Source organism: Pagrus pagrus (genome assembly GCF_965226575.1).
Source record: "Pagrus pagrus genome assembly, chromosome: 9".
Taxonomy (NCBI): domain Eukaryota; kingdom Metazoa; phylum Chordata; class Actinopteri; order Spariformes; family Sparidae; genus Pagrus; species Pagrus pagrus.
The window spans coordinates 496,498-520,365 of NC_140193.1; the positions used below are offsets into that span (position 1 = coordinate 496,498).

Here is a 23,868-nt window from a genome sequence, read left to right on the forward strand (position 1 = left end):
CAGTGAACCCAGGTTTCTTCATTGGAAACAGAGACGACTGTTACTGCTGATGTTGTTCATGTTGTCTTGAGCCCTATTCGCACGGGACTAGTATTACCTGGGGACCTCTAGTAATTTGTAATAATTGCGGAGGTCGTCTGTGATCTTAATCCCGTGTGAATCTGCCATGTCCGTAATTTGTAAAGTAAAAATTCCACCGCAAGTGACCTACCATATTTCGCCAAACACAGAGGTCATGTGATAATATTAGTCCCGTGCGAATCGGCATCTCTGTGATTTGGGGTCGTTTTTTGTTTTTTCCCCGGTCGAGAATTATGGAGGCTGCGTTGGCAATTATAAATGAAAGTTGTGACAGCATTTTGGCTGCAAATTCGGGAGGCTCATCTAGGTACACAGCAGGGAGACCCATTCACAGAAAGAGCAAGCTCAAATCCATCAGAGGAGCAAAATCTTGAGAGATGATTAGATGGATTACAAGCATGGCAGCATGCGGTAAGGAACATTTCTATGTTTCAACAGGCTCACCAGTTATTATTATATTAAAAATATCCATATCTAACAGTTGTGCTGCTCCAGCGAGGGCTCTGGTGCGAACGTTACGCATAGGTTACGCAGAGCCTTGACATCATATCCGGGGGATAATGTCAGTTATTCCAGTTAAAACACAGACTTCGCTTACACCGTGCGAATGCGCCGCACGAAACACAGACGTGGCCGGGTCATTTCTAAATCACATGAGGCTTTAGACTCAGTAAAGTCTCAAACCAGAGAAAAAACACAAGTCTAAAATAAGAGTCTACATGCTAGCAGCTCTGTTAACATCTGTTAGCTTGATGCTACAATCACAGTCGTCCTGGGTGCAGTTTAACTCAGGATGGTGTTCCTGCAAAACAGTGTCAGAAACGTATTTTGTACTTGTGGAGGTGAGATCTGAAATTACAATGGCAAAACCGCCGCACAAAAAACATGCAGCAGCTTGTTTACATTTGTGCCGTTAGCGACCAGTAATTCAGAGTAACATACCCTGCTACAGCTGTTGTTGCTGTCATTGTTGTCATACACACTGATAGCAGAAGGAAGGTGGGGGGGAGGCGCCCAATGACAGCTGTATACCAACAGTCTACATCCTGCAAGTCTGGCTAGCATATAGCTGAATGCACAGGCTAACATTAGCATGCTAATATGCCTAGGTGACAATGCTAACATGCTGATGTTTAACTGGTTAATATTTATCATGTTGACCATCTTATCTTAGCTTGTTAGCATGCTGGAGTCATGCTGCTGGCATGACTTAAAAGATATATGTGACAGCAGGACGAGGTCGTCACGATGTGTTCACAACAAACGTGAAGAAAAATTTGACTTGCTTTACCTGCACAGTTGTTTATTCGACCCGAACAGCCAGATTACTTTACTGTGCATTAGCCGTAAGATGGCAAGCAACAGCAAAACTAATCTCTGAGCTCTCCTCCCGTCGGTGAACATCTCCGGATCAGAGCAGAATCTGATGAGACTCCTGGTGTTTATTCCTCCAGGGCGTCTGGATCTGCACCTGATATCAAGACTTCTGCAGAAAGTTCTGGATTTCATCTCATGTGTCACTAATAAACCACAAGCACTCATTAATGTTGAGCCACCTGGACGCTGAAACACCAAAGAGACAGAGCGGATCAAAGACGATGACTCAGTTAATATTCAGTGAAGCGCAGGTCGTTTCTGTGTCTGATGTTCTGACAGCCGTCTGTTCTCATCACAGCTCAGTGTGTTGGATTAAAGAGTCGGTGACAGAAGACAAGAGACGAATTCAAAGTGGAGAAAGATTTACATGTTTTGTTCTCCAACATTAAATGTCCACAGTTTAATTATAATTTAAGCTCTTCTGTGTGTTAAAAACTGTTAGCGGTTGCTAACAAGTGTCTAAATGAGACTACAGAGGTTGTCGGGGACATTAAACGTCCTCACAGCGAACACGGAGACTCGTCTCCTCACTAGTCCGTCTTTACAGGCCCACTTTAGTTACACACTATGGAAACATCCCATTGAGGAGGAACCATGACGACTTCTGATGACATAAACATATCATCCTAATCATAATCAATCATCCCTGCAGCTCTCTGACTGACAGGAGGTCTGACATACATGTTTTTAATGGTGGAGGACACAGACTCCTGCTGTCAGATGCATGTAGTACAATTAAAAGTATTTATGTCTGCAGTGTGGAGTTTAAAGTAGCACGAACAAGCGCCATGACACTGAAGCAGTGTGTTATAGTTGAGAATGAATGTGTTTTCTTTCCACTGTGTGTTGAAAGCTTCAGTTGACGTCCTGACAGACAGACGGACTGAGACCAGCTGCTCATTTCACTACAGAGGTAAAAACAGGTCGATCTGTCTCTTTCTTCTCTCTGTGCTCTTTCTGAACAATATATTTCAGACGGGCCTCAGTGTCGCCCATGGTAACGTCTCACTTCAGACCTCACAGCTGCACACACCAGCTGAACCTCGGCTCCTCATACAGCTGGATTCACAATAACCTCACGTATATTTCACACAGCGTGTTTCATACAGCGTGTTTCATACAGCGTGTTTCACACAGCGTGTTTCATACAGCGTGTTTCACACAGCGTGTTTCATACACCTTAATGTGTAACATGGACATTTTCCTTCCACTGAAAGAAAAACTAACCAGAGCATGAAGACACGCTGCTGTCAGCTGTAGAGTCGCTGCTTAAACACAATTGATTAGCTGAGAGAGAATCTGATCTGCGCATGAAAGGTTGTGAATACACACATTAAAACACACACACTTGAATACACATGAACACACACACATACACACATGAAGAAAAGTTTCAGGTGTAAAACTACAGAATGAACCTTAAATCTGAAGCTCTGACACACATGGAGGAAATGTTTAAATTAAACTGGTATAAATCACAGGAATCACATCTCAGCATTCATATTTTACTGCTGACATGATATTAATGAGATGTGAAGCAGATAAATGTACAATTATAATAACATCAGTCTGACGGTGTTTCAAGACCAAATCAATGAGAATGAAGCATCATGAGACACCATGAAGACGGTCTGCGCCCTGCAGTGATCACACATTCAGTCATAGGAGGAGCTGCTCTGATCACATCTCAAGCGTCTGTTTATCATTTGTACTTATTATTTTCATCTTTCTTCATTTCTTCGTTTCTTTTCGTTTCTGACTCTTGAGCTGCAGCAACAAGTGAATCAACAAAGTCTTATCTGAAGCAGCATTATCATGAATGACTGAACGGGTCGATTGCCAGTGACTCTCAGAACAACATGACAACATGTCAGTGTAGCAGTATCAGATGAACTGGACCTTCATCGAACACTCACTGTTTAAATAATTCATGTTGGTGTTTTAAACCTGCTGATAATCAATTAATTAATCAATTAACTCTGTTCACAGTTTGTCTGTTGTTTGTTCTCGTCTCTCGTTCGTCATCACGAACACGCTGGAAAATCATGAACCTGATCAGAACACATCCACGTTACACTTGTTGAAAAGAGTCTTAATCAATAATATTCGAGTTACAAACATCATTCTGGAGCTGGAGTTTCTGAGGAGTGAGACGTCCTTCTGCTCTCTGATGAGCTGCACATGCTCAGCAGTGATCAGCTGACCGGCTCAGGCCACAAACACACAGACGACACAAACAGCAGGAACTTCAAATATCTTTAACTTCAGTTTCTCTTTTAAACTCGGCTTCGACTGAACGATGTTCCAGCTGCTGGTCAGAGATGAAAGATATTAACAAGCCAACAGCTTCAACTTCACCAGGTCTTCACCTGTGTGACGTTCACTGACGTTCTTTACGTTAAAGCGGTCTTGATTCACCAACCGTGTGGACTATCTCACCTGACGTCCTCCTTTGCTGCTGTAATAATCACTCCGGCCACTAGAGGTCGTTGTAATAAGCTGCCTTCACAGTCGACCGACAGCATGTTTCTGATGAGGACGGGCTGTGAATCAGAACCGCACGAGCTCCAAAAACAACAATCCTCTTTTTTAATGAGATCTGATTGTTTCCTTCTGGTTTAGTTCGTTTGTTTGTTTAATTTATTTTCTCAGTGAGACAAAAGCTCTTCTCCTCTCGACGTGTCGGACTATTAAAAGAAATGAGTAAATTAGTGTTTCAGTCGCTGGTCGATGTAAGAAACATGGAGCTGAATGTAAAATTCTTATATATCAAAGTTCTGATATCACAAACAGAAGACATTATCAACACTGAACACAAACGACTCAGTACTCGTTAAATGAGTTCAAGGCTCTGCACTAATTAACTCAATAATGAGACAAATAAACGACCATAACTGCTGAGCTCATCTCTGATTATAAAACACAACATGGACTCTTTTATCCACCAAGAAAATGAGGAAGACGAAGAGGTCGTTAAGACAGTGATGATGTCATCTCGTTAGCAGGAGCTCGACAGCAGAAGTGATTTTTATAATAAACTAAGTTTTTATTGGCACAGAAAAACAATTAAGGCAAATGTTGTCAGATACATTACGACTAACGAGAAGCACAACACACAACACTGCAGTAAACACACACACACACACACACACACACACACACACACACACACAGTCCAGATGTGTGTGTGTGTGTGAAGGAGCAGCTGTTGTGTCCTCAGAGGACAGAAAGTCCTGTCCCTGGAGACTGAACCCGACAAGCCTGATCCAGATTACAGCGTGTCACAGCCGAGTGTCATCAGAACCTCTAATTATACATTAATTATACGCTGCTGAGGAGAAGAAGGAAAGTTTGAGGAGGGAACGTCCACGACAGAGGAGGAGCTCATACCTCTGATTAAAGGGACACGTCAACACTTTCTGAAGTATCATTAATGTTTCTGGTGATTTACTACATTTATTAACTGTTGTAGTTTTGAGATGGGACCAGAACTCAGTCTCTGCACAGACAGACGCAGGAGGTGGTAGGATTTAGTTTTTAAACATTTTGGTTGAACAAACCGTTAAAAGCAGAAGGACGAGACTTTACGCTGCTGTCTGCACTCGCTGTCGGTCTTTAGCTCCAATGCTGAGCGGCTGAGGTCCTTCAACATCTGCCGGACTATGCTCAGGATGTTTTATGAGTCTGGGGTCTGTTTATGCTGTTGTGTGCTGGGGCAGCAGGCTCAGGGTGGCGGACGCCAAAAGACTGAACAGACTGATCCTCAAAGCCAGTGATGTTGTGGGGGTGGAGCTGGACTCTCTGACGGTGGTGTCAGAGAGGAGGATGCTGTCCCAGTTACATCTTGGACAATGGCTCCCATCCACTCCATGACGTGGTGGTCAGCCACAGGAGTACATTCAGTACCAGACTGATCCACTAAGAGGTGGAGTTGTAGGTGTTTTAGGCTAACAGTTTCCCCCTGCTTCCAGTCTTTGTGCTAAGCTAAGATGAGATCATGGTTTGGGTTAAAACAAGAGTGTTGTGTAACGTGCATGAGGAAAGTTAAGAATGTTGTGTTGATTATAAAAAGTAAAGGTTGAGCTCTGGTTTCACACAGCAGCCTCTCAGGTGAAGGTCCGGTCCATCGACCCGTCGTTCTGCTCGCTCTTTACAGACCGGATCACAGAGACGATGTGCAGACAGTCACTTCCTGACAGTTAACTGTATCATGGAGATATGTGAAATCATCCAACCTGTTTATTACTGTAACTGTAACATTTAAAGATATATAGTTCACATGTTGGTGCCACCTCTGACCTCTGACCTCTATCTGACCTTTCTACTGCGATTACTTGATGTTCTGAAGTCAACACGTCTCAGACTAACTGCTAAAGTCCAGCTGTCTGTGGTCAACAGGTGAGTTATGTCTCCACCCTGACGTCAAAGTGTTGAAAGCATCAAACATTTCAGATTCATTAAACACAGTTTGTGTGTCAGCTGATGAGTGTTGGACGCTTTCTACCTGTAGTCAATGTAAACAAGCACTGTGATTCGCTCAACGTCACCTGACTTCCTCCAAGTGTCTGATGAGGACGGGTTCACTGTGGAGTCACAGGAAAGCCTTGGAAGCATTGGACCGCTGGGAGGAGGAGCAGGAGCAGGAGGAGCAGGAGCAGGAGGAGGAGCAGGAGGAGCAGGAGGAGGAGGAGCAGGAGCAGGAGGAGCAGGAGCAGGAGCAGGAGGAGCAGGAGCAGGAGCAGGAAGAGAAGCAGGAGGAGCAGGAGCAGGAGCAGGAGGAGAAGCAGGAGGAGCAGGAGGAGCAGGAGCAGGAGCAGGAGGAGGAGGAGCAGAAGCAGGAGGAGGAGCAGGAGGAGCAGGAGCAGCAGGAGCAGGAGCAGGAGGAGAAGCAGGAGGAGCAGGAGGAGCAGGAGCAGGAGGAGCAGGAGCAGGAGCAGGAGGAGAAGCAGGAGGAGCAGGAGCAGGAGCAGGAGCAGGAGGAGCAGGAGCAGGAGGAGCAGGAGCAGGAGGAGAAGCAGGAGGAGCAGGAGCAGGAGCAGGAGGAGCAGGAGCAGGAGGAGCAGGAGCAGGAGCAGGAAGAGAAGCAGGAGGAGGAGGAGGTTTTCAGGGCCAGAGTGACGGGAGTCAGTGGGGAATGCTGCTTGTGAGCAGCACCAAGAGAACCAGAACCAGAGCCAATGAAACAAGGTTCTGCAGCCTCTGAGTGAAAACAGTCAGACTGAGAACACAGTGACTGAATACAGAGGCGATTTACAGCCGGTCCAATCAGAACTGAGTCTCCTCTGTTACTGTCCACTGATGGATCTGCTTCTCTTCATCCACAACAACACTTTATTATATAACATGTTATTTATGATGTAAAATGGCCTCTCCTCCTCCTCTCCTGCTCCTGCTCCTCCTCCTCTCCTGCTCCTCTCCTGCTCCTGCTCCTCCTGATGAGGACGGGTTCACTGTGGAGTTACAGGACAGCTACAGGAGGAAGATGGAGGTCCAGCTGCAGCAGGGTAGCATCAGAGTCTGGAAAAGCCTTAAAACCATCTCAGGGCAGAGGAAACCAGACTCTCAGGCTGCCGGGGATCAGACGTGGGTGAACGACCTGAACCTGAACCTATTCTTCAATGGGTTTGACCAGACACCCACTCCTCCCCCGGCCCGGTCATCTCTGCTGCCCCCCACCACCTCTTCTACCCCCGTTTCCTGCCTCATTCTCACCTCTACCTCCCTCTCCACTGCTTTCATGTCGCAGACACCCTCCACTGCCCCCCCTGACATTCACCCACCTCCCCCACCCGACACTCAGCCCCCCTGCTCCAATCTGTCCCTCTCCACTATCCAGGTGAGGAACGAACTGAGGAAGATGAAGGTGAAGAAGGCCACAGGTCCAGACGGGATCAGCTCCAGGCTCCTCAAGTCCTGTGCAGACCAGCTGTGCAGGATTGTGGAGTGCATCTTCAACATGAGCCTGAAGGTGGGAAAAGTGCCACTGCTGTGGAAAACCTCCTGCGTGGTACCAGTACCAAAGATCCCTCACCCTAAGGACTTCAACAACTACAGACCAGTTGCTCTCACTTCACACCTGATGAAGGTCCTTGTCCATCTGCGCCCTCTGGTGGGTCCTTTTATGGACCCACTCCAGTTTGCCTACCAGCCTGGCATCGGAGTGGACGACGCCATCATCTTCCTCCTGGACAGATCACTGTCTCACCTGGAGAAGCCTGGAAGCACTGTGAGGATCATGTTCTTTGATTTCTCCAGTGCTTTCAACACCATACAGCCTGCACTTCTGGGGGACAAGCTGGAGCTCACGGGGGTGGACCAACACCTCACGACCTGGATCCTCGATTACCTCACCAACCGGCCACAGTATGTGAGGACTCGGGACTGTGTGTCGGACACGGTTGTCTGCAGTACAGGGGCCCCACAGGGGACAGTCCTGGCCCCTTTCCTGTTCACCCTGTACACTGCAGACTTCTCCCACCAAACACCCCACAGCCATCTACAAAAGTTCTCTGACGACTCTGCTATCGTCGGCCTCATCAGGGACGGGGACGACAGAGCCTACAGAGAACTCATTCAGGACTTTGTGGACTGGTGCCAGCAGAACCACCTCCAGCTCAACGCCGGGAAGACCAAAGAGCTGGTGGTGGATTTCTGCAGGCACAGACAACCCTGCACACAGGTGAACATCCTGGGAACAGACATTGAGATGGTGACGTCTTACAAGTATCTGGGAGTTCACCTGAACAATAAACTGGACTGGACTGATCACACTGCAGCAACATACAAGAAGGTCAGAGCAGACTCCATCTGCTGAGGAAGCTCAGGTCCTGTGGAGTGCAGGGGGCACTCCTGAGGACTTTCTATGACTCTGTGGTGGCATCAGCCATTTTCTATGGAGTAGTCTGCTAAAGCGGCAGCATCTCGGCAGCAGGCAGGAGGAGACTTGATAAACTTATCAAGAAGGCCAGCTCCATCCTGGGACGCCCTCTTGACCCAGTGCAGGTGGGAGAGAGCAGGATGATGGACAAGCTGTCATCGCTGCTGGTGAAGGAGTCCCGCCCCCTGCAGGTCACTATCACAGCACTGGGCAGCTCCTTCAGCGACAGACTGATACACCCCAAGTGTGTGAAGGAGAGGTATCGCAGGTCCAAGTGTGTGAAGGAGAGGTACCGCAGGTCCAAGTGTGTGAAGGAGAGGTACCGCAGGTCCAAGTGTGTGAAGGAGAGGTACCACAGGTCCAAGTGTGTGAAGGAGAGGTATCACAGGTCCAAGTGTGTGAAGGAGAGGTACCGCAGGTCCAAGTGTGTGAAGGAGAGGTACCACAGGTCCAAGTGTGTGAAGGAGAGGTACCGCAGGTCCAAGTGTGTGAAGGAGAGGTACCGCAGGTCCGTCCTTCCTGCTGCTGTTACAGCTGCTACTGCTACTGTACAACCAGCACTGCTCCCAGTAGACCTCACATGTGCACTATGCCATAAAAAACTCTACACATATCCATATACATTTTGGTTTGCACTAACTGGACAATTTTTAATACTCATATTTATTATTTGTAAATAAAAATACCACACTGTTTATAATTACACTGTTCATATTTTAAATATTACTACAGTGTTCATATTGTAAATATTATGTATATACGAGTCAATTCTATTTCTTATCTTCTTATTGTTTATTTCTTTTACTTTTTATTATTGTTTATTGTAATCACTGTCCTTTGGCTGCTGTGACAAAGAAATTTCCCGATTTGTGGGACAAACAAAGGAATTCTGATTCTGATTCCTCCTGCTCCTCCCCCTCCTCCTGCTCCTCCTCCTCCTCCTGCTGCTCCTGCTCCTCCTGCTCCTCCTGCTCCTCCCCCTCCTGCTGCTCCTGCTCCTCCCCTCCTGCTGCTCCTGCTCCTCCTCCTGCTGCTCCTCCTCATTCTCCTCTCCTCTCTTATTTTGACGTTTCCATGCCACTTCCTGACCTTTTAGCCCCTCTACTTCACATCTGGCCGGCCCAGCTGATGATGTTTCTGCCCTTTTGTTTGGTTCTGTTTGGTTCTGTTCTGTCAGCTCATGTAAGAGCAGTGAGCCGATGATCCGGCTGCTGTTTTTGTTCTCTGCAGCTCAGAGACACAAAAAGACAAATCTCCTCCATCTCCTGCAGCCGAGCACAAACAGATGCTGCTGTTTTCTCTCCTCTCTGCCTCCTCCTCCTCCTGTTCCTACTCCTCCTCCTCCTCTGCTCCTCTCTGCCTCCTCCTCCTCCTGTTCCTCCTCCTCCTCCTCCTGCTCCTCCTCCTCCTCCTCTGCTCCTCTCTGCCTCCTCCTCGTCCTGCTCCTCCTCCTCCTCCTCTGCTCCTCTCTGCCTCCTCCTCCTCCTCCTCCTCCTCCTCTGCTCCTCTCTGCCTCCTCCTCCTCCTGTTCCTCCTCCTCCTCCTCCTCCTCCTCGTCCTGCTCCTCCTCCTCCTCCTCTGCTCCTCTCTGCCTCCTCCTCCTCCTGTTCCTCCTCCTCCTCCTCTGCTCCTCTCTGCCTCCTCCTCCTCCTGTTCCTCCTCCTCCTCCTCTGCTCCTCTCTGCCTCCTCCTCCTCCTGCTCCTCCCGCTCCTCCTCCTCCTCCTCCTCCAACAGAAGAATTAGAGGTTATTTTTGCTCTCGGCGGTCAACAGCCTCGTCATACTTGGTGTGTTGTGTAAGGCTGGATCCACCGCCCTACTTCTCTCAGTACACTGGCCTCACATTATTATCTGTGTCCTGAGCTGTCACACACTCTTATCTGTGCTGAACGTCCTCAGCCATGTTTAATCTATTTAACCTTTCTGCCTCCGTGGTGACGAGCACAGAAACCACCATCATTTCATCACGTTGTCACCTGGTCTGTAGCGCCCTGCTGGCTGCAGGTGGACTGAGGGCGATGTCAGAGCGACCACATCACACGGAGGCGGACGTGGACGAGCTGATGCAGCTGACACGTGTCTCAGGATTCAGGACTAACAGACAACAACAGGCATTTTCTTTTTGTGTTCTTGGATTGTTGTTGCCTGACTGAATGTGATTACTGCTGAACAACAGATGACTCCTGGAGGACTGACGCTGTATAAAAGAACAATGATAATTAGCATCACGGCTCCGTCGTCCTAATTAAAATAAACACAGAATTCTTCATGCATATGAAAAAGGACGAACCTCCACAGAGAACTTCAGTCTGAAAGTTAGAGAAATTAAACCTTTAAAGACTGAAGACTTCCTCTCTGGTTTAAAAGTCTCCTCCAGATGTTCAACCTCTGGACTGACAGACTGAACCCTCGTACACTTCCCTCCATTTCAGGTGTGGTGCTGCGACATGTGGTTTTGTAATACTTTGAATCATTTGTTACTTGTCTTGAAGGCTGACTGCAGTGTTGTGATGAGGGAAATGATCTGCTGTTTTCGCGGCTCGTTAGTAATGATGAATGTGACACACAAGAAAAAAAACAAAGAGACACTTGTCACTTATTTTTGGTTGGTTTACCTGCGTTTGAAAAACCTGCATATACACAAAAATGTTGGTGTTAAAATGGAAACACCTATCAGTTTGTTCAGTATCAGTATCTTTTCCCTCTCCTGGAGTCACATTTCTCCTGATTCAGGACTTTGCTCTTCTGGTCATCAACCTGTTTCTGACTCTGTACAGTGTGAGAACCACCTCGTCCTCCTCTGAGTGAGACACGGACAGAGAGACGAAGAGGAGAATATAAAAATACGTTTTAAAGGAAATGTTGGAAACATTTAGTTTAATGTGCTGCGTTGATATTTCTGTTGATCCCGGCGGTCAGACCTCGTCAGTCATCATGGAGAGGCTGAAGAGCAGAGGCAGGATATGACTTCCTGCCAGACGGGCAAATTAATCTGCAGTGTCTTCTGAGAATCTAAAGTAGAATTATATAAAACAACATTTCTGTTGCAGCGTACTTTACTTTCTTTAAAAGTCACCAGACTGCAGGAACAGAGTCTCTGAAAGTCAAAACTGTGAGGTTTAAAGTTAAATCATCAAAAATGTGGTACATTTACCAGTCGGTGTGTTTGTTTGTTTGTTTGTTTGTTTGTTTGTTTAGTTGGTTGTTTGGTTGGTTGTTTGGTTGGTTGGTTGTTTAGTTGGTTGTTTGGTTGTTTGGTTGGTTGTTTAGTTGGTTGTTTGGTTGGTTGGTTGGTTGGTTGGTTGGTTGGTTGTTAAGTTGGTTGGTTGGTTGTTTAGTTGGTTGATTGGTTGGTTGTTTAGTTGGTTGTTTGGTCGTTTGGTTGGTTGTTTGGTTGTTTAGTTGGTTGTTTGATTGGTTGTTTGGTTGGTTGTTTAGTTGGTTGGTTGGTTGTTTAATTGGTTGGTTGGTTGTTTAGTTGGTTGTTTGATTGGTTGTTTAGTTGGTTGGTTGTTTAGTTGGTTGTTTGGTTGGTTGGTTGGTTGTTTGTTTAGTTGGTTGTTTGGTTGGTTGGTTGGTTGTTTGTTTAGTTGGTTGTTTGGTTGGTTGGTTGGTTGTTAAGTTGGTTGTTTAGTTGGTTGTTTGGTTGGTTGTTTAGTTGGTTGATTGGTTGGTTGTTTAGTTGGTTGTTTGGTTGGTTGGTTGTTTAGTTGGTTGTTTGTTTGTTTAGTTGGTTGTTTGGTTGGTTGTTTGGTTGGTTGTTTAGTTGGTTGTTTGGTTGGTTGTTTAGTTGTTTGTTTGTTTGTTTGTTTGTTTGTTTGTTTGTTTAGTTGGTTGTTTGGTTGGTTGGTTGGTTGGTTGTTTAGTTGGTTGTTTGTTTGGTTGGTTGGTTGTTAAGTTGGTTGTTTAGTTGGTTGTTTGGTTGGTTGTTTAGTTGGTTGATTGGTTGGTTGTTTAGTTGGTTGTTTGGTTGTTTAGTTGGTTGTTTGTTTGTTTGGTTGGTTGGTAGGTTGTTTAGTTGGTTGATTGGTTGGTTGGTTGTTTAGTTGGTTGTTTGGTTGGTTGTTTGGTTGTTTAGTTGGTTGTTTGGTTGGTTGGTTGGTTGTTTAGTTGGTTGTTTGGTTGGTTGTTTAGTTGGTTGTTAAGTTGGTTGTTTAGTTGGTTATTTGGTTGTTTGGTTGTTTAGTTGGTTTTTTGGTTGGTTGTTTAGTTGGTTGTTTGGTTGGTTGGTTGGTTGTTTAGTTGGTTGTTTAGTTGGTTGTTTGGTTGGTTGGTTGGTTGGTTGGTTGGTTGTTTAGTTGGTTGTTTGGTTGTTTGGTTGGTTGGTTGGTTGTTAAGTTGGTTGTTTGGTTGGTTGGTTGGTTGGTTGGTTAGTTGGTTGATTGGTTGGTTGTTTAGTTGGTTGTTTGGTCGTTTGGTTGGTTGTTTGGTTGTTTAGTTGGTTGTTTGATTGGTTGTTTGGTTGGTTGTTTAGTTGGTTGGTTGGTTGTTTAGTTGGTTGGTTGGTTGGTTGTTTAGTTGGTTGTTTGGTTGGTTGTTTAGTTGGTTGGTTGGTTGTTTGGTTGGTTGGTTGTTTAGATGGTTGATTGGTTGGTTGTTTAGTTGGTTGATTGGTTGGTTGTTTAGTTGGTTGTTTGGTTGGTTGTTTAGTTGGTTGATTGGTTGGTTGGTTGTTTAGTTGGTTGGTTGGTTGGTTGGTTGTTTAGTTGGTTGTTTGGTTGGTTGGTTGGTTGTTAAGTTGGTTGTTTGGTTGGTTTGTTGGTTGTTTAGTTGGTTGGTTGTTTGGTTGGTTGTTTAGTTGGTTGATTGGTTGGTTGTTTAGTTGGTTGTTTGGTTGGTTGTTTAGTTGGTTGTTTGGTTGGTTGTTTAGTTGGTTGATTGGTTGGTTGGTTGTTTAGTTGGTTGGTTGGTTGGTTGTTTAGTTGGTTGGTTGGTTGTTTAGTTGGTTGGTTGGTTGGTTGTTTAGTTGGTTGGTTGGTTGGTAGGTTACGTGCTCACTTTTTCTCCACTTAATATATCAGGTCAAACATCCACAGCTCACCACACAGGGTTTTATTTTATTAAAGTAATAAAATAAAAGAATAATAAAAGAATATTAGTTTCAGATGTTTGTTGGCTAAAAGTTGGTGTGACTCACACGGAGACTGAGACTGTCTTCTGTTCTCTGGAGCTGTGTGTGAAATCGTTGCTTTTTCTGAACCTGATAATCAATGTATTGATCAGCATCAGTATATTATTACACTACAGCACTGATGGCCAGCGTCACAGCATTTGACAGACAGATCTGAGACAACGAGCTCCAAGAAACAGATTTCCAGAGTAAATATGAGGTTTTAACTGAATCCTCGGCTCGTTGACTCACTCAGAAACAAAGAGAGCATGTTGTGTAAGAACTGAGGACGAGGACTAGTTTTGAGTGAATCAGAGAAGAAACAGACTGTAATCTCTGAGTGAATCTCCTCCTGCACAGCTGTTCATCCACAGAAACAGAACAACACCTGATCTTTGAAACAGCAGAGTTTGTTTCCTCCAGTCAAATCCTCTGAGAGGAGAACAAGCAGAGAGCGGCAGTGACGGACGGTGACCGGGTTAAAGACTTCACAGTATAAAGACAGAGGACAGGAACATCAAAGCTGAGAGGCAGAGGAGGAAAATAAGTGTTTCAACCTAAAACTGAAGGAAATCAATATGTTTGAGTGTTTTCTGAGCCTCTGAAGAGCAGAAGGTGGAGCTAAAACTAAACAGAGATCAGAGCTGGCAGACTGACGACTCGGCCGGCGTCCACTGAGCTGGAAGACTGTGTTCCCTCCCATCAGCCTCTGTTGTTACTGTTGCCTCTGGTGACCAGGCGACCAGGCGACCGAAGCTGAGAGAGAATTACCTCCACAGACATTGATTACTGAGAGACTGGACCACAAAAGACTAAGAGGAAACAGCCTGAAGGAAGCTCTGCTCTCTGCTGCCAACACACAACTCTGCTGCTGGTCCAGAGTCAGCGAGCAGCTTCTGCTGTACAGTAAACAACGCTAATATCAAGAAACACAGTGTTAAATGATGTGAGACTGAAAGTCACTGAGGTAAAGGCTCATATTAAACATGGAGAGAACAGATGATCTGCTTATTTCACACCTTAAATCTGATGATGCGATTTAAGAATTAAGACTAAAAATAATTCGGAACATGGTAATCCTTTTTACAGGATTAATAATAACCTGATCAAAACATACAAATTACTGATGCTGAAATCAAATTACTGGACAATTCATCAAAATCCATCCAATGATTTAGAGATTTTAGTCAAAGAAAGTGAAGAACGACCATCAGACAGATACAGACCAACGACCAGGACGTTCTGCAGAGCGTCATCGTGTACAGAAACTCAACCTGAACTGATCCAACCATTGAACCCGTCACCACAACATCACCAGACTCCCTTAACAAATGTGGTGATTTTAAGAGTTGTTGAGTTAAAACAAACTTTATAAACTGTGTGAAACTCTGTCTCTGACTGATTCTGACTTATTTGTTCCTTCTTGTAAATTCAGCAAATGTTCTACATGAACTTCTTTCTGTCTTTGAGTAGAAACATGGAGTCTGTTTGTCTCAGTGATGGACGGGTTTGTTTCAGACAGAGCAGGAAGTGACATCACATCACAGGTAGTCACTCAGGTTGATGCTGCTGTCTGCTGACCTGCTCCACAGACTAACACACTGCAGCTCATCTTCATTTTAAATGAACGTGTATTTTAAAGTGCAGTCGACGTCTTTGGGGAAAAAACGTTTCTCCTGAATTTCTCTAAAACACCATCTGTTGAATGTTTCACTGACAGTTACTCCAGATAACTTTTCTTCTTGAACTGTCATGGGTGCAGACTCTGGTGAAGTGAAACTCAGTTATTGAAGCTCTTTAAAGCAGCGAGCAGAGCGTCGGGAGGATTGTAACATGAGTGTGTTCATCAGTTATCAACTTTACTCTGACAGCTCCTCCCTGAGGAGTTCACCACAGACAGAAGAAGAGACGGCAGCAGGAGCAGCATTTTCATGTAGAATAGATCAGAAACAGGCTCTTTGTCCACACAGCCAGGATGTAAGGTAATCCTAAATTTCCCAGGACACTTTGAAACGTTGGTAGATTAGATGTGAATCATCGCTGGACCTCCTGCCTGAGAGGCCAGACACGACAAACACAGGAGAGCTGATGTGTGCTGAATTAGAGAGCTCAGTCATGAAGCAGCTCTGTGAGGCTGCAGACATGAACGACATGTTCACACCGGGCCCAGGAGGAGCTCCGGGTTTACAGACAGGTTTCATGGTGGTCAAACTTTAATGACATCATCACGTGATGCCCAGAAATACTTTTTCTCATAAGCTTACATTGTGAAAGAAGCATCTGTAAAACGGTGGATACATTTCACTGTCAGAGTTTGATCCATTCGGTCCAATAACATTCAGAAAGTCCAGAAGAGTCGCACAATTAAATTATGTTATCTTTATTCAGGTGCCAGGCGCTAAGCAGGAAGTTAGCCGGCTCAGTCGGTGTAAGTCTCTAGTGCTGTCGCTCTCTGGGCCGAACATCACAGAACATCTGAGTGTGTTCATATCTGGGAACTCGAACTTTATCTGATGTGAAGCACATTTCATCACACTCACTCAGAGTTACAGAGATATTTCAGTCTGGACCAAAGTGTGAACACAAACGTTTCCACATAGAAAATACTATGGTCACTGTACCTGAACCTTCAGAACCTGCAGAACCTTCAGAACCTTCAGAACCTTCAGAACCTGTCACCACACACTCACACACACACACTCACACTCACACACACACACACACACACACACTCACACACACTCACACTCACACACACACTCACACACACACTCACACACACACACACACACACACACACACACAGATAACCTCTGACAGCTGATTGGCTCTCAGCCTCTGTGTAAATGTCATGAGTGGCTGCTCACATAAGCAGCTTTCAGCTTTAAGTAGAAACTTCATTTGCATGAGAACGACGGCGTAAATGAAGCAGAAGAAGAAGAAGCAGCTACAACAGAGCGACCTGCAGCGCTCGTTACTCGCCGTCCTCGGCCTTTAACCAGGAGACAAAATAAGTCATTAACCACGCCGACGCCTAACATCAACACACACGCCGCAATTATATTCTCATGTTGTACACAGAGATGTTTCACATCAGTCTACTGAGGACGAGCAGAGAGCGAGGGGGAGAGGACGTGATGTCATCACCGCTGAGAGGTGTCAGGGAGGGAGGTGGAGGTGAGGAGGGAGGGGGTGAGGAGAGAGGAGGTGAGGAGAGAGGGGGTGAGGAGAGAGGAGGTGAGGAGAGAGGAGGGAGGTGGAGGTGAGGAGAGAGGGGGTGAGGAGAGAGGATGTGAGGAGAGAGGAGGTGAGGAGAGAGGAGAGAGGATGTGAGGAGAGAGGGGGTGAGGAGAGAGGGGGTGAGGAGAGAGGAGGTGAGGAGAGAGGAGGGAGGTGGTGAGGAGAGAGGAGGTGAGGAGAGAGGGGGTGAGGAGAGAGGAGGTGAGGAGAGAGGAGAGAGGATGTGAGGAGAGAGGGGGTGAGGAGAGAGGGGGTGAGGAGAGAGGAGGTGAGGAGAGAGGATGTGAGGAAGAGACAGGAGGAGAGGAGATAGGAGGTGAGGAGGGAGGGGGTGAGGAGAGAGGGGGTGAGGAGAGAGGAGGTGAGGAGAGAGGAGAGAGGATGTGAGGAGAGAGGGGGTGAGGAGAGAGGGGGTGAGGAGAGAGGAGGTGAGGAGAGAGGAGGGAGGTGGTGAGGAGAGAGGAGGTGAGGAGAGAGGGGGTGAGGAGAGAGGAGGTGAGGAGAGAGGAGAGAGGATGTGAGGAGAGAGGGGGTGAGGAGAGAGGGGGTGAGGAGAGAGGAGGTGAGGAGAGAGGATGTGATGTCATCACCGCTGAGAGGTGTCAGGGAGGGAGGTGGAGGTGAGGAGGGAGGTGGTGAGGAGAGACGGGGTGAGGAGAGAGGAGGGAGGTGGAGGAGGGAGGTGGAGGAGATGGAGGTGAGGATGAAGGCTGATGAGGTTATCGTTGATGTCACAGAAAGAGGAGGCTGTGATTGGCTGTTAATGAGGTCATTGATTAGTTTGTGGCTGATGTCATGGCTGAATATTAGATTATTAATGAGGTCATTAACGAGGTCAGGAGCACTCGTGCATTAAATGCTGTAATGAGATCACAGGTGATGTTTCAGTCACATGATCATACTGGAGAAACGTAATAAGGTTGTATGAGCAGAGAGGAAGCAGACAGACGTGTCATCAGGATCAGCGCCCTCTACAGGCAGGAAGAAGTTCAACAGCCACAGCCTCAGACTCATCAGTCCTCAGAGAGCGACCACGAAGGTCCACAGTGAAAGCAGCTTATTACAACATATGTTAAAGGATAAGTACCGTTTTTTACAACCTGGACCTTATTTCTGGCAAAAGATATGGTCATTTACTCACCCAGATAACTTTGGTGTCATTCGGCGTCGTTCGGACGAAATTAGATCCAGTGTAGCGCCGATATATCCATATAATGGGAGAGACGGGGCAGCGACACACAGCCTCTATATAACGCATTATCTGCCACGAAACTAGTTCATTTCATCAATATTTTGTTATGAAATGCTAGCGCTATTAGCCTCTGAGTCCGGGCTCGTCTATTGTCAACATCCGGGGTCTGTAGGCTGATCTACTACCTCTGACCTGGAAGATGTCGTCTCTGAGCTGCGCGTGCACCCGCGACAGCGCGGCTTGTTTACCTGTAGCTGCTACTGCTAGTTTGACCCCGGATGTTGACAATAGACGAGCCCGGACTCAGAGGCTAATAGCGCTAGCATATCGTAACAAAATATTGATGAAATTAACTAGTTTCGTGGCAGATAATGCGTTATATAGAGGCTGTGTGTCGCTGCCCCGTCTCTCCCATTATATGGATATATCGCCGCTACACTGGATCTAATTTCGTCCGAACGACGCCGAATGACACCAAAGTTATCTGGGTGAGTAAATGACCATATCTTTTGCCAGAAATAAGGTCCAGGTTGTAAAAAACGGTACTTATCCTTTAACGTCTCTGTTAGGCAGCGACCTCCCAGTGAGCAAAGAGTGGTCTAGATCACGTCTTTTAGACGTCATTTATGGACATCCAAGACGTCTAAAAGACAGAATGAAAGTTTTTTATACGTCTTTTCTGGACGTTGTATAGACGTTTATATATCGTTTATCGACTAATTCTGGCCGTCGATGGACGTCCAGATCATGGCCTGACTATTGACATGGCCAGGCCATGATCTGGACGTCCACTGACGGCCAGAGTTAGTTGATAAACGATATATAAACGTCTATACAACGTCCAGAAAAGACGTATTAAAAACTTTCATTCTGGCTCCCCAGAGGACGTCTTTTAGACGTCTTGGATGTCCACAAATGACGTCTAAAAGACCTGATCTAGACCACTCTTTGCTCACTGGGGAGTGTCTGCAGTAATTATTACAGCTGCAAAGGAGAACGTCAGGAGCAGTCAAACAAAGACAAATCAGCACAGAGAGGAGGACGAGGAGAACAGTCAGGTCACACATGTCCTGTGTGAAACCAGAAGTCAACGATGAGTTACTATAATTAGTATTCCTGAAAATCAACACTTAAAACGCCTTTACTGAGGACATATTGTGCCTGTCCTTTATTTCCTTATTTACACTAACTCAAAAACAAGAGCTGAGGTGCCTATACAACTGCCTATACAAAGAGAAAAATGCATAAAAAGACATAAACCTGCATCATTTCATCATCATCAAGTTAAAACTAATCTAAATGATATATTCACGTGACGTGACTGATCTCTCCTGGATCAGGCGTCAGAACAAAAGGTGAACAGCTGAGTTAGAAATGATCTGATTCTTTGAATAAACATTGAGAGGAACATGAAGACGACATTATACTTCAGTAAGACTCAGCTCAACACCCAGGATGACTGTCTGAGCTTAAAGATGAGGACAGAATCAGCTGACTGCTCACCTCATCAACCCTGTATTTATTACAGAACAGAACTGAGGCACCTGAAACTGTCTGCAGAGAGTGAACAGGACTTTAACTTCCTTTAAAGGTCAACACACAACAGTGACACATGTAACACACACACACACACACACACACACACACACACACACACACACCTGTGGTGCCAGGCATCACTTCACATCAACTCACCATGAAACCAACAGTCAAATCACAGCTGGACGTCTCGTGTCGGTTCAGACGGACTGTCTTCAGGTGAACATGAGGCTGAAACGTGGACGAATCACAAGCTGCTGACGGTTTTTACACTTTTCATGTCATTTTCTATGTAAATAGCTGCTGTTGTTAATTAAAGCTCAGTGTGTTGTCAGCTCTCACAGTACTGAGCTGTAGGAGAGCTGCACTTCAAGTCTTATTCCCCACAGTTTGATAGAAACAGGAGCAGCCGGTCCGGTCCGGTCCGGTCCGGTGTGCTGTTAATAAATATAAAGAGAAAACCTGCTGACACAGACTGAGAGCCTCAGCAGCTGGATCAGTCTGTCAACAGGACACAAGCTGTGGCTACATGGACAAAATGATCTGATGTGTTTACATGTCAAAGCTTTTAATCACAATATAACTTTGTTGACGAGGTGGTTCTGCTGGTGCGAAGCGTCTGATCTGCCAGAAACATGAGAGCAGTCGAATGAGCACGAAGATCACGTAAACTCAGCGTACGTCTCATTAACAAACTAACTATTTAACAGAAGTTCAACGTCTGAGAAACGTCAGTGATCGAGGAAACAACAGGGATTAAACAAAGAGTCAGACTCAGTTGAGCTCATGTCACAGCTGCTGTTTATCAGCTGCATGGTGGTTTTACATTTAAAATCTAACAAAGCTTGAGGCTGAAACATTCTCTCCCATCTGGTTCTGACAGAACTGGATCTCTTGTTATTTAATGTTTGAATCAGAACCACATGTGGATCAGAACAAGATGAAATAAATGTGACTATTTAACATTTTTCAATAAAGATCAAGACGACTGGTTTAAATCAGAAGGAGAGATACTAACTGATGGTGACTTCACTCCACATCCTCGTCTTTAAAGAACCAGAGAGTTCTTTAAGAACCAGGGATCCACATTGTCCAGTTCTGACTATATGAGCGGTGTTTAAAGAAGTGCAGCCTGTCATGGAGACGAAATAAGAAAGAGAACGAGTAGACATGCGTTTAAATTGTATTTCTTGTGCTGTTTACAGCCAAACCTGAGACCACTGTTTGAGATGGTGCTTCAACATCTGTAAGCATGAAACCAGCTGACGATTTAAAGGAGACGTCGGGACATTTTCCAGCTGTTTGTGGAGACGAAACAGGTGTTTTATGACAATATGTCTTTCTAAACTAACCGAGTGGTTTGTACCTGAACCTAACCAGAGCGTGATCACGACGTTGTGACAACGTAAACAAAGTTGAAACATATCTGTGTTTTGCAGAAACCAACATGGCCAACATTCATTCTGGTGATTGTGTTGTACGTGTAGCACTTGAGTAAATGTACTCAGTTACTTTCCTCCAGTGTGTCTGAAGACTGTTACCTGTGTGTAGCTATTTCAGCCACACTGTCTCCTCTCATTCATCTGTGGACTCAACAACCCTGAACAGCTCCAGATGGAGCTGTCAGGCCCACTACACCTGATCAGACCCCAACAACCAATCAGCCGTCTGTGACGCAGTGACAACATTTAATCTACAGGAATCAACTTCAGGGGCATCAATTGTCCTTTTTTCAAATATGGATACATTTGTAAACACAAATTATCAATGTAATCTTTAACTTCGTGTCTATTTCACAGACTACATTTTATCAACATATGACCAAAAGTGACAATCTCATTCCAACCTGAACCACAGTCTGGATGTGAGACATGGAGGAAACCTTCACCCCAGCCCGGTTCATAAAGGTGAGACATGGAGGAAACCTTCACCCCAGCCCGGTTCATAAAGGTGAGACATGGAGGAGACCTTCACCCCAGCCCGGTTCATAAAGGTGAGACATGGAGGAAACCTTCACCCCAGCCCGGTTCATAAACGTAGAGTTTCATTCGGTCAAATGACACTAAAGATGCTGAGAGTCACAAAACAATCTCAATCTGTGTCCATGTACGTGGATCCTGCAGATTATACTGGAGTCAGACATGAGAGACGGACAGCAGATAAAGAAAATGTCAGACAGGTGCTGTGTGTGTGTGTGTGTGTGTGTGTGTGTGTGTGACTCGAATCAGAAACACACCACATGTCCGCTTCATGACGGCCAACATCACTCAATGCTTACCGTACAGGATGGTCACCATGGAGACCGGCATGACCAGGATGCCGAGGAGCATGTCTGCGACTGCCAGTGACATCAGGAAGTAGTTTGTGGCGTTCTGCAGCTTCTTCTCCAGAGACACCGCCAGGATCACCAGGATGTTCCCCATCACCGTGACGGCGATGACGACTAGAATCAGCAGCGCCGCCCAGTTCTTCTCCACAGCCGTCTCCGGAGGCAGACACCCATAAATCCTGCCGCCCTCCTCGCCTACGACGTTCCTGTGAGACCAGTTCCCAAACTGTGCGTCATTCCCGTGACAGTTTGTCACGTTGTTGATCCGCTGGGCACTCTCCTCGAATCCACGTGGAGGCCAGGTGTTGGACTCCAGAGCGGTGACGGCTCTGACAGTGTTAGAGATCCACTGAGACCTGTTACCGCCGCGCAGGTTCATGGTGAAACCCCTCAGGACCGCCGCCTGGAAACTGGGTCAGCGTCGAGGACGAAAGCAGGAAGTCATCATTTACCTGCCTTCATGTCCTCTCCCAGGTGAGCAGCGTAAATATAACAACATTTATCACTGATGCAACGAACTGCAGTTTAACACGTGCCGTCAGTTGTTTGCTCCATCATGATCGACTTCACGCAGCAGAATCCAGCTGGTCAGCACTGAACGGATACAAAGCTTCACACAGCGCTGCAAGTAAACAAGACGAAGAAGAGGAAGAAGAGGAAGAAGAGGAAGAGGAAGAGGAAGAAGAGGAAGAAGAGGAAGAAGAAGAAGAGGAAGAGGAAGAAGAGGAAGAGGAAGAAGAGAAAGAGGAAGAGGAAGAAGAGGAAGAAGAGGAAGAAGAGGAGGAAGAGGAAGAGGAAGAAGAGTTCCCGTCGGGTTTGAAATCTTCCAAACCAAATGTTGGAGTGATTTCAGCTCACATGTCTTCAGTCTCGTCTCGTCCTCTCATTACTGAATCCATGTGAAGTGAAGCAGGTGGACACAGCTGCAGGTCTGTTCTCCTTGAAGTCTGAGCTCATGATAAAAATATCAGGTCCATGAAGTCTGACATCTTTCAGGATTTCATCTCCTCTGAGACCTCGTCTTCACATGGAGTCTGACCTTCAGTCTTTGACATTCATGAATCTACAACTTTAAGTTTGACACATTGGTTTTAGAGGAGTCCTGTGTGAAGGTGTGTTCACCACCTACATACTGCACAGATGTGGTGTGTGTGTGTGTGTGTGTGTGTAAACCCTCGGGTGTCCTTGCTGTCTCGTCCCGACTCGTCGCTCCACCTGTGTGAGTGCAGCTGACAGAGATGGATGATGAACATGATGAAATGTGACGTGTGTGTGTGTGTGTGTGTGTGTGTGTGTGTGTGTGTGTGTGTGTTTCTCACAACTTTCTCCTCACACACACTGGATGAGAAACGTCCTGACTCAGAGTGAAAACACTCCTCCAGAAACAATCAGCCGTCCACGGATCTAAAATATTCCTGTGACTGTTCCTCCTGTAAAACCCTCCTCAGACCTGCCTCAGCGCTCCTCAGCTCCACAGACCTGCCTCAGCGCTCCTCAGCTCCTCAGACCTGCCTCAGTGCTCCTCAGCTCCTCAGACCTGCCTCAGCGCTCCTCAGCTCCACAGACCTGCCTCAGCGCTCCTCAGCTCCACAGACCTGCTTCATCTTCAGATATTTCCACGTCTTTAATTCCACTTTGCTCTGAGAGAAAACAAACAGAGAAGAAGAGGAGGAGGAGGATCATCTGTTCCTCGTGTCGTCCGTCAGCAGACTGAAGAGGTTCATCTGGTCCCAGAGTCACTGAGTCGTCTTCAGAGACGATGAGGAGCTGAATGATTTTCTCCTCTGCTGCCTCACACTCAGCCTCTCTCTCTCTCTCTCTGTCTGTCACAGGGTCTCTCGCCCTCGTGCCGTATTGGCTCTCTCTCTGAGGCGCCTCGCTCTCTCTCCATTCATCGCATCTCTTTTCTCTTGCTGAGCCTGTAAATCCTGTTCGCTCTGGTTTCTCTCTCTCTCTCTGAGGAACCACATTCAACTGAATTTAAAGAAAATCTCCAGAATAAATCCTGAACGCTTGTTTCCATCCGTCACTGGTTGATGCAGATAAACCAACACAGCATAAATGTTAGTGACGTACACGTCACTGTGCTAAACACAGATATGTTAAACTTTACATCTCTTTAC

General features: G+C 46.2%; 1 protein-coding gene across 1 annotated transcript in view; it reads right to left on the reverse strand.

Annotated features, from left to right (window-relative positions):
- Positions 1-22,418, reverse strand: part of htr2aa (5-hydroxytryptamine (serotonin) receptor 2A-a) — a 47,876-nt gene extending 25,458 nt beyond the window's left edge. The window contains exon 1 of the mRNA XM_084361578.1: positions 21,695-22,418. Coding sequence (XP_084217704.1) covers positions 21,695-22,124 — 430 coding nt within the window. The 5' untranslated portion in view covers positions 22,125-22,418. The remainder of the gene's footprint in view (positions 1-21,694) is intronic.
- Positions 22,419-23,868: the final 1,450 nt, after the last annotated feature.